Source organism: Diadema setosum, chromosome 12 (genome assembly GCF_964275005.1).
Source record: "Diadema setosum chromosome 12, eeDiaSeto1, whole genome shotgun sequence".
NCBI classification, from domain to species: domain Eukaryota; kingdom Metazoa; phylum Echinodermata; class Echinoidea; order Diadematoida; family Diadematidae; genus Diadema; species Diadema setosum.
Genome location: NC_092696.1, coordinates 6,197,663 through 6,214,744, shown reverse-complemented (window position 1 = coordinate 6,214,744; position 17,082 = coordinate 6,197,663). Strand labels below are relative to the sequence as shown.

The 17,082-nt window shown below is 37.0% G+C and overlaps 1 protein-coding gene across 1 annotated transcript; it reads left to right on the top strand.

Annotated features, from left to right (window-relative positions):
• Positions 1–1,793: 1,793 nt before the first annotated feature.
• On the top strand, positions 1,794–6,262 carry LOC140236317 (uncharacterized). Its single transcript, XM_072316270.1, has 3 exons — positions 1,794–1,840; positions 4,361–4,511; positions 5,387–6,262. The coding sequence occupies exons 1-3, from the start codon at positions 1,794–1,796 to the stop codon at positions 6,260–6,262; spliced, it is 1,074 nt and encodes a 357-aa protein (XP_072172371.1).
• The last annotated feature ends 10,820 nt before the right edge of the window (positions 6,263–17,082 follow it).

The following is a 17,082-nucleotide window of genomic DNA, read 5'->3' as shown; positions in this document are numbered from 1 at the left end:
ATCCGCTCTTTCCGCTATGCGTCCGTTTCGCAATTGTCTCCGGTAACCCCTTCGGAGCTGTCATCCCCTTCCATCCGCTTTCATCCGCTAGGCTTCCGATGAACATCCGTTTAACATCCCCGCTACATAATACCCACGTCCGTTCTTTTTCCGTTCTGTTTTCGCCAGTTTTCGCCAATTTTGTCAATTTCTGGAGCGGATGAAAGCGGATTGCTCAATCCGCTTTCATCCGCTCCAGAAATTGACAAAATTGGCGAAAATACCCATGCAGACTTTTATGATACTGAAATTGGATAGGCCTACTGAGTTCACATCAGTGACATGACATCTGCTCCAGTAGTAATTGCTTCATAATTATGTTTGTTTGGTTTTTTTTTTCCTTAGGGTTAAAGGCAGAATATACCATTTGCAGCAATGAAATAAAAACCCACCATTAGTGCTTTAAAATAGTTCTAAAATTTGAGTTTTGGATATACAGAAACAACCACTGTAAAATTGGGATCCGTATAATCAATGTTAAGTATTATTAAATACACAAAAAAGTGAACATTAGTTATAATAACAAAGTTTTCAAACTAAACGTCTATAAAGTTACATAATGGTGTAATGAAAAAAATTACTGATACTTCCTGATATTTTAGGCTTTATTGCTTAAAAGTGCATAAAATTGTTTACGGTAGGATGTTTTGTGATACAACAGACCTACATATCTTGATTTTTTTTTTTAATCACTGTTTCCAAAAGTAAACGAGACCTTTAAGGTTGTCATAGGGTTTTAGGTATAGTTCGATGTGATCACGGATTAAGATTAGAGTTACGTGTACAGTTATCACTGGTTATGCTTGTGGATAGACTTTATGTTCCGATGTTAGGCCTAGCTTGCAAATATGGCATAGGATAGCATTTGTCGCAAGAGCAAAATGTCATGGAACCGTTCGTTCTCGTAACATCAAGTTCATACAGGTGGGGAATCCCAGAGGATGCGTGCGCATAAATACAATAACTATTGTATGGCTCTCTGTGCACTCAAAGCAGTACATGAACCTGTATACCGCACCAGACGTCAGGACCAATGCATAGAGCCTACTGCTGTATAAGAACCAAAGCAAGCTTGATTGTTTGGTGTCGAGGTTTTAACATCGAAACGAGGAGCATGTAGGACATTAAATTTGGGGAGTCAAACTACAGAACTGGTAAGTACAGACGATAGAGAGGGAGAGAGGGTCCGCTTTCATTAGAGAATTATAATTATTATCGTTTAATGCTTCAGTACGTGAGACAACGTAATTATCTCAAGGGTGTTTGTGTGTTTGTGTTTTTTTTTTTTTTTTTCGTGTGTGTGTGTGTTTTTCCAACACGGAAGCTATCGTTATCAAAAGCATGCATTAGTGATGAGACCATCGAACTATAATGATCAGGACACAAAATCTACAGACTCTAGAGGATTTACGACCGCTGCAAGAATTTTGTATCTATTCATCGCCTACAGATTTTATCAGACAGTTTCGCGTCCTAATAGCGTCCTAGCCGGCCTATAAGTCGTAGTATTAGCAAGTGTATTGATAGAGTAAATGATGATGAACTGTAAATGATTATAGTTGTGACTACAAGAAAGTCTCGCAAGCTTATAATAACCGAATAAACATTGATTTTAGACTAAGTGGTACGGTCTGTATCTAACAAGGCGATTGACATGAGTGTGTTGCTCGTTACACTTTCCCCAGATCGACCCCGTCAAGCCTCCGACGCTCTGAACACCGTCTCCTGGATGAAAGTGGCGCCTTGGTCAGAGCATGGCTGAAGGTGGTGCGACAGGTGATGTCGGGAGTGACACAGGGTAAGACAGAAAGCAATCAAAGGTTCATGTGGCCACAAAGTAAAAGAAAACATAGGGAGTCCGCTAACCGCAACCACAACTCCACTTGAGAGCATGCAGCATATTGAACATAATATTTCATGTGCATGATTCTTATTGTGATTCAGCATCAATTATTTTGAGAGCCTAATTTTTTTAGAGCTGAATATCAGTGGCGAGATCATTTTTACCATTACCAATTGCAAAAGTAGCTAGGTTGAAGAGTATTGTTGTTAAATTCTATGATACTTTATTTTTTACGACTATGGGGATGGCGTTGTAATATATGTCATTGTTTTTTTCCTGGTGTCTAGCTGCATGTATCGTTGCACTGCCTGATGACTGTCCCCTTTTTCCATTTTCTATACATTTTGTATACCCTCGACAATACCCCTGTATTATACGATTGTTGGATCTCATGTATTTCTATACATAAGTCGAAGTTCCTGTCAATGTCATTTTGATGTCCGTAAAATGTCCCTGCCTTTTTTTTTTTTCTGTTATTGTCTTTTGTTTTTACCTCGGTTTTGCATTTCTATAAACTTACCAGGATGATGTACATTATTGAATGTAGGCCGTAATGCTCATTTCTTTAAGGGCATACAGGTCTTTATACTTCTAGAAATTTTATGCCCTCAGCATTATCAAATTGAACATTATGTTACTTGTACTTGGATGATGTTTTCATATTTGCTGGAAAGAAATGTCATTGAACCCTAACATGAAAAAATATGAAGAGTTTGTTTGCAAAAACGGATAAGTCCATATTTGCCAAATGGAGATATTTGGGATTAAAGGTCAAGAAATATAAAGAGAATAATAAGAAAATTTTTGCTTCTTTTCACCATAACTTCAAAAATATACCTTTATATGTAGTGACCAATATATCATTTAACAAATTTGTTCAACTTTTCTTTGATTTCTTTTTGAATACAAAGGAAGTCTAATTTCATCCCGCAATCAGTCACGAAACTATGTGTGCTTCAGCATAGGTTAGGCGTCGTTTCAGGAGATCGAGTTCCAAAATAGATGTTGTAACACCAACCCGTCGCCGCTACGCCCGCTGGGCACCGACAACAAAGGCGACATCGACATGATCTATAAGGCTCGTGGCAACACAGTACGAGGATCAACTCCCCCTCCCCTCACCGAATACTACTCACGATCACGTAGACAAACATGAGGAAAATGTCTAAAAATGTCACGTGTACGGTATTTTGTTGTTGTTGGAGGGCATGTTTTCCAACATTACATAGACACCGCCAGTCAAACACCAGAATCTATAAGACTCCAGTGATTAGCATTTATTTATTTTTCCCTTTTTTTTTCATAAAACGATACGCCAACAGAGTTGTGGGCACGCTCTCCTTGGTATTGATTTTTCATAAACACAATATATTGTTTAAAAGTGTGTTACGCGATTTTTCATACGAAGAGCACGATTCTAAATCGTGCCATTGCATTCAAAACGGTGTTGACAAAATAAGCCTTTCATCCAACACAAGCAAAACAAACTTAACAACACCACTACCCGTTTGGAATACAATGTACATTTACCAACAATATCACTTCTTGTTTTACAATTGTTTTTAAAAGGTATTATTTTGTACTTTATGACAGAGACCGTACTTCAAAATCTTCAAAAATGGACTTATCGGTTTTTGCAAACAAACTCGTCATATATACACATAGTAAGATATTATATTGCACTTATTACATCATAGCAGACAATGATTATAATTTTTGTTCTCTTGTGTAAATTCTGATGAAAGCCATGACAGGCCATAGCTTCATTTAAAGGAAAAGTAGAGAGCAACCTGTCTCAAACTTGAGTTTTTCTATACATGAATAATTAGGCCGATGTGTAAATATGCACATTCTCTACATCAACGTTTATAGTCCCCTGTGTAGAGCCTATAGCATTTTCGAGCTCTTCGTTTTGAAGTTTGTGCTTTTGTTTTCAAATTGTGTACACATTCTTGAATTTGAATTGCAAAAATTGCAAAAACTCCGTGTTGGAGGGAGAATCACACCATGGACCTACAACCCTACAACGAACGTTGTAGGGTTGTAGGTCCATGATAACACCAACAATTCCCCAGGTGTCGCTGCGCTGCTCCTCCCTTGCTGGTTCCCCGACATATCGAGCATAATCATAAAATAATGCTTCCTCGCCCCCTCCCCCCCCCCCGAAAAAAAAAAAATGCTCTATACGGTCATGGTCGGTCTTTTACTTGAGGGAGTGTGTGTGTATGAGTATCTTCTGTTTCTTCCGTTTACCTTTTTCCTCTTTTATTGATTTATTTATTTGATTATCTTTTTAATAATAAGGACGGAAAGGAGGATAAAAGAGATGTTTATGGATCATGTGTGCCATCGTTGAATTCTGTTCGGTTTATGTGACGAATAAGTGTAAAATTATTTTATGGAAAAAACAGTGAAATACTAGTAACTCAAGTTGCCGTCTCGCGCTTTTTTTTTTCACAGACATAGAAAGCCACCTTCTTCATCCACGACCAAAGATCAGGAATCATCAGATCAAACACATTCACAGTCATTGGACTTTCTGTCTAGACCAAAGTCACTGGTTTCACATGACGGTATCGCCACGACTGTGGAGGTCTCTGACCAGGATAAGTCATTGAGCATTTTAAAGGTAAGAAGTGCGCAGATTGGAAGAACAATACTTAAATCTCATGACTGCACATGAGCAGCAAGCCATCAGTATTTACTACGTCGAAATGTATCTATTGCAAATAAGTAACATTGGTTAAAAAAAAAAAAATAGATACTCTACTACTTATGAATACACTAACTTACACTTGTATACGAACACACACAAAATTATACAAACGCATTAGAGAAAGACAGGCTTGGAAAGTCTTGTGAATAAGTAACATCTATCTACAAGTGACAAATACGATTCTTTTCCCTGTTTTTTGGCATTCTCAACAGAAAAAGTGCAGTGTAAACTCGATCACCACTTTAAGAACTTGGGGACTAAACGGTAATTTTTCTGTGAGAACACGATTTCAACAACCCATTCTGCGAGTAAGACTTCGAAGGATATGGATATAGATATCCAGGTGTCTTCCCGCTTCAAATAATGATAAATGTAATATATTTATATTTTGACTGTGCATATGAATGGTGCATATCAAGCATTTGATTTCCTATTATTTTTTATGTCTTTATCTGGGTAATTCATGTATCGTATACATTTTTGTTCCATGTATTTTCAAGATGCATAAATCCGTGTAAAGTTGCAGGATTGGGCCCGGGTGCCTTGTAAAGCAGTTCGTTGCACGTCTGAATATGCCAACTTTTTAGGGTACATTGTATATGTATATAATATATAGGATAGTATAAAGCAAACACTCCAAAAGTTAAAATAAAAAGAATTTTCTAAAATACAGCTGTGTACTGTGTCTGTGTGTGAGTTTGTTGATGTATTCACATGACGTATGTTGGGGTACGTATATTGCCGTCAGTTGTCTTTATCTTCACTGAAACATGTTTACTTTAAAACAGGTTTCTGATGATGCCTTGATGGAAACTCCCACTGAAGAGTTCGTCAAACCCGTTGTTACTCAAGGCCTACAGCATGAGAAAACGATCAAAGACTTAACGAAGCTTAACCTGAACATTGGTAATGCTCAGGCGTCCAACTTAAGGGAAGCTCAGAGAGAACAACGTGAGATTATTAAGTCCAAAACAGAGGCTGAGACCTATGACGAAGTCCTAGAAAAACACAAGAAAAGTGAAGCCTCGAGCATCATACAGCAGTCTCCCACTCCAGCGACAGAGAAAAATCAGGAGCTAGATTTATCGCCTGGCGCGTGTAGTCCTGGAGCGAATGAGTCAGAACCCATGCGGCTAACAAATGCACACCGTAGCAGCACGCAGCTCACCTCGACAGAGAAAGAAAACATACCTGACGACTTAAGCCACGGGATCCTCTCATGGGTTGTACAGTGTAAAGATCGCAAAGACAACAAAACAGCGCTCCGTTCTCCCGCCTTTCGCACATACGGAACCGATGTCACATTCCAGGCCAAGTTGTACCTTCAGGGTTACAGGAAAGGACAGAAAACTCACTTTTCCCTCTATATTACTCGCGCATGGTATCTAGCTAGCGAGAAAACAGTATGCTACGCTAAGGTACAGGTGCTCAATCATAAGGACATCGGAAAGACCATAGAGTATGAGAGAACATTGGAGTTATACGGAGATAAAAACACTATTGCAATCGATGAATTGATTGAGATCTGTAAAGCAATGGACGAAAACCTGGGGTATAGTGTTAATAACATGTTAGTTGTCATTATCATTGTCAAAGAGATAACTGACTTGAAAGGCCTAGCTAAAGCTAGCGCTGCAAAAAACACGAATATAGAAGAAAACTAATCGCCAGTGCTGGGGGTTGTGAGAAAGGGATGGAGGAGTACGTATCGGAGGGATGTAGGCAGTGCGGAATAGGCCTGAAGAGCAAATTGGCGCCATGCCGTTACTCAGGCATTGTCAGGAGCCTATCGTGCGTTCAAGGTGTTAGTGTGTACGCTCAGTTTAGGGGCTCCGGGTATTGCGCAGACGTCAAAAAAAAAAAAAGAAAAAAGAAAGGGCAAAATAGTCCCCCGTTAAGACTGGAGAGTTCTCGTATGGACAAACGACGTATGGATATAAGACGTATAATAGCACGTTTTTATGTGTCTGAACGCTGTAATATTGGAACGTCGTATCAACAATATATACGTCGTATTTCGAAACGATGATTTGAACGTCGTTTCAAATCATTATCCTATATCCATGAGACGCATATTGTGTCTGAACGCTGTCATATCCATACGTCGTAACCGCGGACTTTATATTACGGACGGTTGACAGATTGATTGTGACGTAATAATGATCTGGCGCAAACGAGCGAACTACCGGATGAATCCAAGGCAGAGTTACTGTAAACACTATGTGCAAAGCTTGCGTAAATTACATACTGCGCATGGAATAGATTCACGTCTACTCAAGAAATATCGCTTGTGAGCTAGGTCTGAATGCTCTGATACGATCGTCTTATAACCGGTTGCTGTGTCTGAACGCTCTCATATCGAAACGTCATACGTCGTATGAATATACGATGACTCGGTTTAAAAAAAAAGAAAAAAAAAAGAACGCCCTGGTAGCGCGTACTGCGTATTTAACAGCGAACACTGTGTGTGAGCTATGCTCGTGCGCGCGTATTGAATTGGTAACGGCATGGCGCCTGTAGAGCACGGGACCAACTGAATTAACCAATCGCAGGCTTCCAAGGCCCCAAAACCGAAAACCGAGTTTAGCCAGACTCTCTTTATAGTACGGCACTGGATGTGTAGTGAGGGACAGAAGATTAATCAATCCAGGAATTGTCTGGGAGTAATCACTATCATTCATGTTTTCAGCCGGCATTATGGGAAAAGAAACATAAACATATCAATCCGTCAGTGTCAGTGCCGATTGGCATAGAAAACCCCATTGTGTTGTACACACTGCCCATGGTCCCTGACACAGAAAAAGCCGATCATCTGAGCATATCCTTGGAATACGATCATTATCTTGACTCTGGTAATATCTGACAAAACTCCCTTCTTCACCGTATCGAGGTACCTGGCTGTGCAGCTTTATACCTAGTATATATGTGCTAGTAGACCTATATTGTGATGCTGCTCCCAATACTCTGCCTTTTACATAGTCAAAGGCAGCTATTTATGATGTGTAATATTTCTTGTGATTTGCCTCCGCCACGAAGTGGAGCCGGAGACACTAGATGTTTTCGGGTTGTCCGACCTTCCGTCCGTCCTTCCGTTCGTTCGTCCGTCCGTGATCAATTTTGTGGACAGCGTAACTAAAAAAATCGTTTGAGTTATCGTAATGAAACTTGGCATGTATGCGTATTAGGGGGTGAAGTTGTGCCTATCAACTTTTGGGTGCACATGCTAAAGGTCAAAAGGTTAAGGTCAAATGCTCAAAATTTCACTATTTCCCCCATATCAATGCAATGCCTGAGGATACTTTCTTGAAACTTGTGTCAGTGTGTACATGTACTACCCAATAATCTCTGGTGAGAGTTTTAGGTCATGAGGTCCAAGGTCAAGTGAAATTATCATAATGTCATTTTTTCTTCATATCTTGGAAATGGTTTAAGGTATCTTCATGGAACAAAGTATGTATACATGTACTGGCTGGTAGTGATTATCTAAGGAATTTTGGGTTCATGGGGTCAAAGGTCAAAGTCGACTCTTCAAAATTTTACAATTTCCCTCATGTTTATGCAATGCCTGCTGTAGGATTTTTTAAAACAAAAAAAGATGTATTACCCAATAGAGATTCTATGGGAAGTTTATTCCTAACAGGCCAAAGGTCAAAAGGTCAAAGATGAAGTGAAAGTGCTGAACTTTACTTCTCCCTCCATAGCTCGGAAGTGGCTCAAGTTATCTTGAAACTTGATACATTTATGCATGTTCTGTCTGACAGTGATTCTCCTATGAATTTTAGGGTTATAGCGTCACAGGTTAAGGGTCAAAGGCCAGGTAAAATCGTAACAATTTGCTATTCAATACAGAAATTACACTTTTCTCCATACCTTTAAATTTACTCAATGCATGCTCTTACAAAGTTTCAAAATCAAGTAAAAGTCCTCGAATCCCCAAATACATGCTCTCCCATTCATCCAGTTAAACCTAGGTCAAGGAAGGGGGACAGTCAACACATTTGTGACAAACCTGTCATTTTGATAATTTCCCAACTATGTGAAACTGTCATGATACATTGTCCACATGTACTATAGACCTATTAGGAGAATCAAAATTTTATTCAGATTCGACGTGGAAGAGTATCCATTTGAAAATCCAGCGGGCTGTAACTTTTAGACGGTCTTCTTGTTTGTTTGTTTGTTTGTTTGTTTGTTTGTGTGTATGCACAGTGTAAAGTACTTTCACTCAGCTATTATATGCATGGCTGTTTTTCAGCGAGTCTGGATGATGTACAAACACAGTGATACAATCAACATAATTATGATAGTACATACACAATAACGATATGATCTTTGCAATAAAACGAAACAAAAAGGAATATTCACTTGCTCCGTCTTTGTACACATAAAAGCAGGCGTGTATATAGATGCTTGGCGCAGCTGGTCTGGGCTGTCAAAGCGTTTTTCTAGATTTGTGTTTTTTTCATGATTGCGTATCTCTTTTTTATGACAGTTCTTTATCTACTTTTATTACAAGATTGCTGTTTCTATCTGTTTGATTGTTCATTTTTAGTTTCTGAAAAACGCCATATTTTCTGTAAGTGTATTATGTCCATGTCTCGGATCTTACTTGATCTATTTTTGTACAAATTGAATTCTAATATCTGCGAGACAATTTTTTATAGTATGAAGTATAATTAGTTTACATTAGCTTGCTTGTTTGTTTAAAAAAAATGATGTTTGCATGCGAAACCATTTCATGCATTGTAGGTGGATTTCTGTTCTGGATATCATACTTACTAAACGTGAAACTGCAATACGTCCAGGCGCATGTTTTCCCAAAGTATATATCCGTCCAAACCATCCATCATGCCCATGCAAATTTGCTGTAATAATGACGTCAGGACTCACAAGTTTTCAAAGATTAAACCTTCAAACAAATTTAGGTAATCAATTGTGATCTTTTCATGCGATCAATACAATCATCTTTTATTCATTTCTTATTCATTTCGTTTTATTTATATACAAGACGGCCCCGTCAGTACTCAAGTACTGTTTTCCAGAGGGCCCTGTAAACAAACATACAAGAAAACAATCATGGCAATTAAAATAAACTTAACTCAATGCGTCCGACAAAATAGAACAGTATTTATTGAAAATAAGAAAACGAGGAATGAAACTAACTAACAGCTAACTAACTAACAGAAAAGGAAAAGAAAAAACTTAATGACTGAGTACACAAAGAATGGACCTTCTCCATCCCATGATAGTAAGTATGGATATAATTATTATGTCAAAATATACTTGCCCGAGAAAAATAAGAAAATGTCACAAATCAAATTTTCTGTATATCTACCACATCAAAAACCTTAATCTATACCAAAGTATGTGTACCACTCAGTCAATAAAAATATTAATAATTGCATATTTGGGAAATAAAATAATATAGGTTCATACATATATATATAAGGTAAACCTTGTGGTTGACTGGTTATCACCTCCAAACATTGCATATCTCTGTGGGTAAATCAACTCCTTTTGTACAGATGATGACAAAACATCTGAACTTCCCATAATCATTATGAGATGCAACTGGGTCAAATGCATAATTGATAATGTACAAATACCAATAAACGGCTTGAAATAGAACCATATTGAACACCTTCCAAGACAGTGTGGTGATACTAGTAATACTCAGGTATCATGACGTCATGTCAGTTGTCAGCTGGGATATGTTATTACCTTCTTCAAAGCATTATTTTGGTACCATATCAGTCAGGTTACAGTTGAATCATAGATGGAAAAGAATCGTTTATATATAGAACGTTTCTTGTCGAGTACCAAAATGTTCTGTATTTTGCTCAACTACACTAAATTTTACTTTATATGTGTATGGCCACCAGAATAGGTTTCGTATTTCCATTTCATTTGCCGACGACTAATGCCCGTTTTATATTTCAATTTGATTTTGCCTTCATTTTGCTTTTCATACAAGAATACGTGTATAGCACGAAATGGAATGAACAAGTTTAATGTATTGAATAGCCAACTGAATGAAAATGTGAAGGATCGACTCAAACATGTATAATGTACAGCACTGTTTATTTTTAGAACACAAGACTGGTGATACAATACTTTCTGATCAAAGAAAAAAAAAACCAAATTACTAGAAATAATCGAGCCTTTTGAACATGTTATTAAGCTTTTGATGCAAAGAAATGAAACTATCAATGGATCTAGAAGGAAATATGAAAACGAGAAAGTTAAAATCAAGCCACTGTGTTATTGCAGTTTTTCATGCTTTAGTTGATACAATCATACAATGATACAGCCATACAATCATACAATAAGATTGTATTCTGAGGGTCACTTCGAGTTTCTTGAATATGGTTATCAGACCCACCCCCCCCCCACACACACACACACACAGACAGACATTAAAAAAGATCAAAACTAAATATGCGGTAGCTACACGAAACAAACATTGCAAAGTGTCTCAAAAATGTAGTAAGAAAACATTTCATTTTTTCATTATTTCTAGATAAAGTGTATTCAATGTAGATGGAGGCTATAATAATGTATTATGAAAATGATGTTTATAGGAGTATATTTTTTCTGAGCAAAGCAGCATTATGAATCCTCTTTATCTTTTGTAAACGATGTCAATATTTGACGAGTAGCTGATGCGGGTGTGCGTTTTTAGTAGTTTCTTTTTATCCTCTTTTTTACATTGATAAATATTGTGTCATGTCTACGAATGACTTCTGTCTTCAAATTGGAACATAACTGTCACGAATGGACATACCGCTATGGTTGTTTATTGTGTACTATACATGTACACATAGTTGGATTGATCAGCATTATGAAGAAGTTTTAGCTGCCAGTGCATGCATGTGAAGGGAGGCCACACAATCCAGAAGGTTCGAGGCAGTACCTTTAAGTGGCTACTGGTGCAATGCAGTAGAATAATATGCTACAAGTATAAGTATATTCTAGCATCAAAACTCGTGATGGTACATACTATAACGGTGTGTTTGTGTGTTCAACAATCTTTTATTATGTATTGTTTGTGTACGATACATAGGTACGGACTAAAACCAGTCTCTATAGGAACTATGTCAGGAAAATAAGACAATTCATCTGGGTATCTGGAATGATCTGGAACTTTTGATACAAGTATGCAGCTCTATAAAGCCGTGTCGGTTTTGACGGAAGTTGACTGTACTACACGTACTTTCGTAAGTCGCAGTTATTGTACTTGTGTACTGATAAATTGTGGTTTCTATCTGAAATATAGTTATTGATAAATCGTTTGAATATTATTTAATTGAATGTTTTGCGTGATCATTTTCAGTGTGTAATTTTGGTCGTAACAGAGCTTAATTCATTCATTCTTTTTTTTCATATTTAAATTTGAATTTTTGTCATACAATATACATACATATATCATATATATATATATATATATATATCATATATATGAAGAGTTTGTTCGCAGAAACAGATAAGTCCGTATTTGCCAAATGGAGATATTTGCGATTAAAGGACAAGAAATATAAAGAGAATAAGAAAATTTTTGCTTCTTTTGACCGTAACTTCAAAAATGTACCTTTATATGTAGTGACCAATATATCATCTAAAAGGTATTATTTTGTCCTTCATGACAGAGACCATACTTCAAAATATTCAAATATGGACTTATCGTTTTTTTGCAAACAAACCCTTCATATATATATATATATATATATATATATATATATATATTCACAGAGAGAGCAAATTGAGTTTTTTTTTTTTTCCTTTTTCTTTTAAGTTCACATGCTCTGCATCATTGAAAAAGACATGTTTACTCAAGTACGGGGAGAAAAGCATAACAAAGCTCACTCGTACACATTGGTCAAACAGAATAATCCAACGAAGTTTTATTCACGCAATAAATATCCCTTCGTGCGACAACAGACATTGTACGTGTACTACATTCTACACATTGAACTGACTCAGAGATTTTAATAAGGAGCATTCAACAGACGGGACCAAATGTATAACCGTTACATTGCATTGATTCTTTATAGGGAGGTCTATGGGCAGTCTACACAGAGTTGCATGTACACATGTTACAAGGAAGAAAACGATACACATATAAAGCCAAATTTCTCACCATACTGATTGTACATATGCAGGTAGGTAGGTCCATGTACACACAGCCAACCTCGCCCTAGTTAAACTTGCACAAGTCGGATATGAGTTAATTGTCGGGGGAAAAAAATCTTTCCAAAATTATACATAAGATAATTATATAATCACAATTACAAACATTTGTTGATTCTTTCATGTACAACGAGATTCATGTTAAGTCGAAGGATTTTCTCCATTCCCATTGGATTCAATTTAGGCAAGGTTGATTGTAATCATATAATTATGTGATTTTAATTGTATGCACACAATGTCTAAACAGAGCTTTACTGAAACACACGCTTGTTTCCATACTAAAGACAATACAAAGTGTAATAATCATGAAAGATTGAACTCGCTTCCTTGCACCGAGTAGGAAGTGATCTTTGGCACATAAATGACATAAATTAAAAAGTACAAAGATAATTTTCCACCTCGCCAAGATCACATCAACCGGGACAAGTCTGTGACTTTGCTGCAAAATTGAAGAATCCACCATAAACTGATCTACATCACCCGTTACAAATACCAAAATGTTTAATAAGCCTCTGCAACGTCCACTGAAATAGGACTGGAAATTGAAAAGGAAAGAAGAAAAAAGAAATATCCTGATGATTTTATGTACAGTGTATTTTATACTGAAAGTAAATTACTCCTAATCTTTACTTTATTAACATTTTTATGCATCCCGAGCATCCCTCCCCCCCCCCCCTTCCAGTCATTTCTACCCACTTAAAGGTGCATGGTCCCGTGTTTTAGTCAAATGTGTACGCCGGCGCACGGCGCAAGTTTCCTATAGAGACCTAGGCTATCGACTCTTCTTTGGCGCTTACGCTTTGGCCCACTTTCCCGCGTCCGAAGAAGTCCGATTCACTGTAGTCAGTGGTCCGATCACAGTTCGGCTCATGATTCGGCTGAGGGGGATGACAGCTTTAGCAATATTCTTTTGTGATGTCATAATAAAGCACATATGCATGCACCCTGGCATTACTACAGACTGCGCGATGCGCAGAGAAGACAACGAAGGCAATGTTACTAATAGCAACACCTACACACTTAACTCTTGATGACAGCTCAACTTCGGTAATCTTCGTATCAATGCTAACGGTGATCAGCAGTATCATCAACAGCGCCCTCTACACTACCGGGACCATGCACCTTTAACATGTGGTTTAATGGAACTTCAAAAAGATTTTGATGCCGAATGCTATCTTCACATCAATATGGGTGCAAAAAAAAAAAAAAGTGGGCGGAGGTACATGTAAGCAAGAGGGGTGCTTTGACTATTAGAAACGGAGTCTGACCGCCTTTTGTCAATCAAAACAAGTGTAGTCTTCATTACAAGGTCGTCAGACAGTCTCATCCATGCTTTGCTAAAATATGTACTTATCACTACCATATTGCTACAATAATTACAGAATGTTTAACACTAGTTCCTATCTATGTCACGATAAATGAGCAACACGCTGACATAAGAGTAAATTGCCAGTTTACAAAACGTGTATGTTTTGGATGTGTGATGCAAAGGCTGTTGATGAGCATTCACACACACATACATGTATTTATACAAACTAGTAATAGGTACTTGTGGGAGTACCAAGTTGTCTTCTCCCATAGACAAATACATTGTACAATGTCATGATTACGCCCACAGTGCTTGACTATTAAAAAAAGCGAACATAAGATATATAGTACCTCTTGCTTGTCCAAACACATGCGTACTCGTATAAAATTTTGAAAACAACATCATCACAAAATTTACTGTATATGTATGAACACGTACAAAACAGAATTTTATGAGCCAAAAAAAAAAAAGGGCGCTGTCCACAAAACATAAAAATACAGGTTCATACACACAATTTCATAAGGCTTGACATGACAAAGTCTGTTTCTGATTGATCACAAAAAAAAAAAATACATGACAGAGTATAAAATTGTAATGAACATTATATCCATATACAAGTGTAGCTGGGTACAAGCAGATAATACATGAGGGATGAAATCAATCCGTAGACATCCCTTAACATCGCATCCAAGTTGTTGGTGTATCAAGCCTTTCCATGGAAGGTTACCTATCAATTTTAATAGCTTTGGCATAACAAAAAGTAATTAGAAGGATTAAATTTCGGAAGGCAAATAAATTCATTGAGTTACTGCCAAGTTTTGGCGACATATTTTGACTCTTCAACACACTCAATGAAAGAACATGGTAGACACGGAAAACAAATAAAACTGACATTCAATCTTTTCTTGCGTGTACATGATTCACTGCAATGTATTAAGTACACACCAGTAGCAACTACGTACACATGTATACATAATTATCATTTTACATGTAATTCTTAACACCTACTGAGTTCCAATATAAGGGTATATACAAAGTTCAACCCCATAACGACTACTTGAATTTGATTTACTATTTCTACACACATCATCAGCAGAGTACAGACATTAAAAATGGCCACTGCCTAAAGTGGTAATTTTATGTTTGGTCTTCTGTCAGAAAGAAAAAATCTGCATAGCATACATGCATGCCTTTTTTTCTGCTTTTGCCAAAAAAAAAGCTTATATTCATCTGCCATCCAGCGTATTAGTGAGCTTGCAATCAAAAATACAATAAACAATCTTTCGGGGGAAAAAAGAAGACAATTATCTACCCGTGGCTATGACATAGATCCTTGAGAATATGTTAACAAGCGTTTACAAGCAGGATGAGGATATAGCATTTCAGGGACACAAAATCATTTAGAAGACATCGACTACACACGGCGCTTTGTGTGACTAAAATATACAAGGAATTGCACTGCAAACATCGCTCACAACATATCACTGATTATCAATCTTTGTCTAGAAGAGCGCCATCATGAGTTGCTGTAAGGTGCCATCTCTGACACGAAACCAATGAAATAAAGGGGCTGCTCTGAATTTGTGCTTTTTTGAATACTTGGGGAAAAAAAGATCCAAGCCATCTTTGCGCAATTAAAATCCTACACTTTGTTGGGTCCAATTTGTTATATCTGAAAAGGTAACTTTGACATCGACATTTGAGGCAAAACTTACTGTTCAAGAGACACATGTGCATCGAGGTACATAAAGAATAGTCCAAGATTTGTTTAAACAGCCTACAAAAACCCACCAGGCAGCCTCCTTGTATTCTTTACTTCTAAACATGTACAATACGTATAAACGATGAAAACATTGATCTGTCTCTGAGTCATTGCATAGCAATAAAAGTTTTTTAAACTAGAGACAAACTATTACAACAAAAAATATTTCTGTTCTATTTGCTACAATGTTCCTCTAAGTCTAACTACACTTGTTTATTTGTTTGTTAGTTAGTTAGTTTATTTATTTGTTTATTTTGTATTTCTGATTAGTGAGAGAGAGATTGTTGTTCAGTTATCATCTACTGTGTATGTGAAATCTCTCAAGTGAAATCTCTTCAAATTTGATCATTTCCCTGTTAACAGGTCTACAACATGAAGACAGATTATGAGAAAGCACTTAACTATTCTACCTCAAATTTTTCATTATCGTTTATTTGTGTTTGTCAATTTGCAGAAGTTTCATACTACGATTAAGAAAGGTCTTTCTCATTAAGCAGCAACCGTTGAAGTGTAGAAGCACTTCTATTATCATCAGATGGACAAAATAAAAACAAAAAAATAATGTGATACTCTTGGAATAAGGCCCATCAATTATTATACTCACATAATCATTAGCAAATCATTTTAGAATACATCGTTAGAGGTTGAATAGATACTTCCCTATCATCTCAGCACTGTTTTAGTCATTGTGTCGTACCCATTGTTTGTTTTAGTTGTAGAGTCATCAACAAACTCAGAATCACTTAACTATATTTTTTGATCCTCAAGTTAACAATGCATCGTAGAAAATTCAGGTAAAATCATTTCTCCCTCAGATTTGCACAACTGCATAACTTCATTTCAGTAATTTGTTCATATCTGTTAAATCTAATCTAATCTAATCTGTAGTCAGTGCTGTGTCATTGTACTCCAAATGGGATACTGGGTGAAGTTCACAGAAAATACAACTGTACATGTATGTGCAAAACAAATGCACAGCAGTCACAACACATACACCCAGCGAGCCTGAGAAAGCTGCAAAAAATGTCCTTGGATATGAACACACGAGTGCACTGAGGAACATTATCACACTTGTGAAGCAGACTTAACCTCACATTAGAAGCAAAACAGCATTCATCTCATCTGGATTCCTCCACAATATGCATAATAAAAACATGGAAAACATAAGGAAACAGTTTTAACTCGTTGTACTTGTCAATGGGTTCAAGGAACTACAGTGTATATGC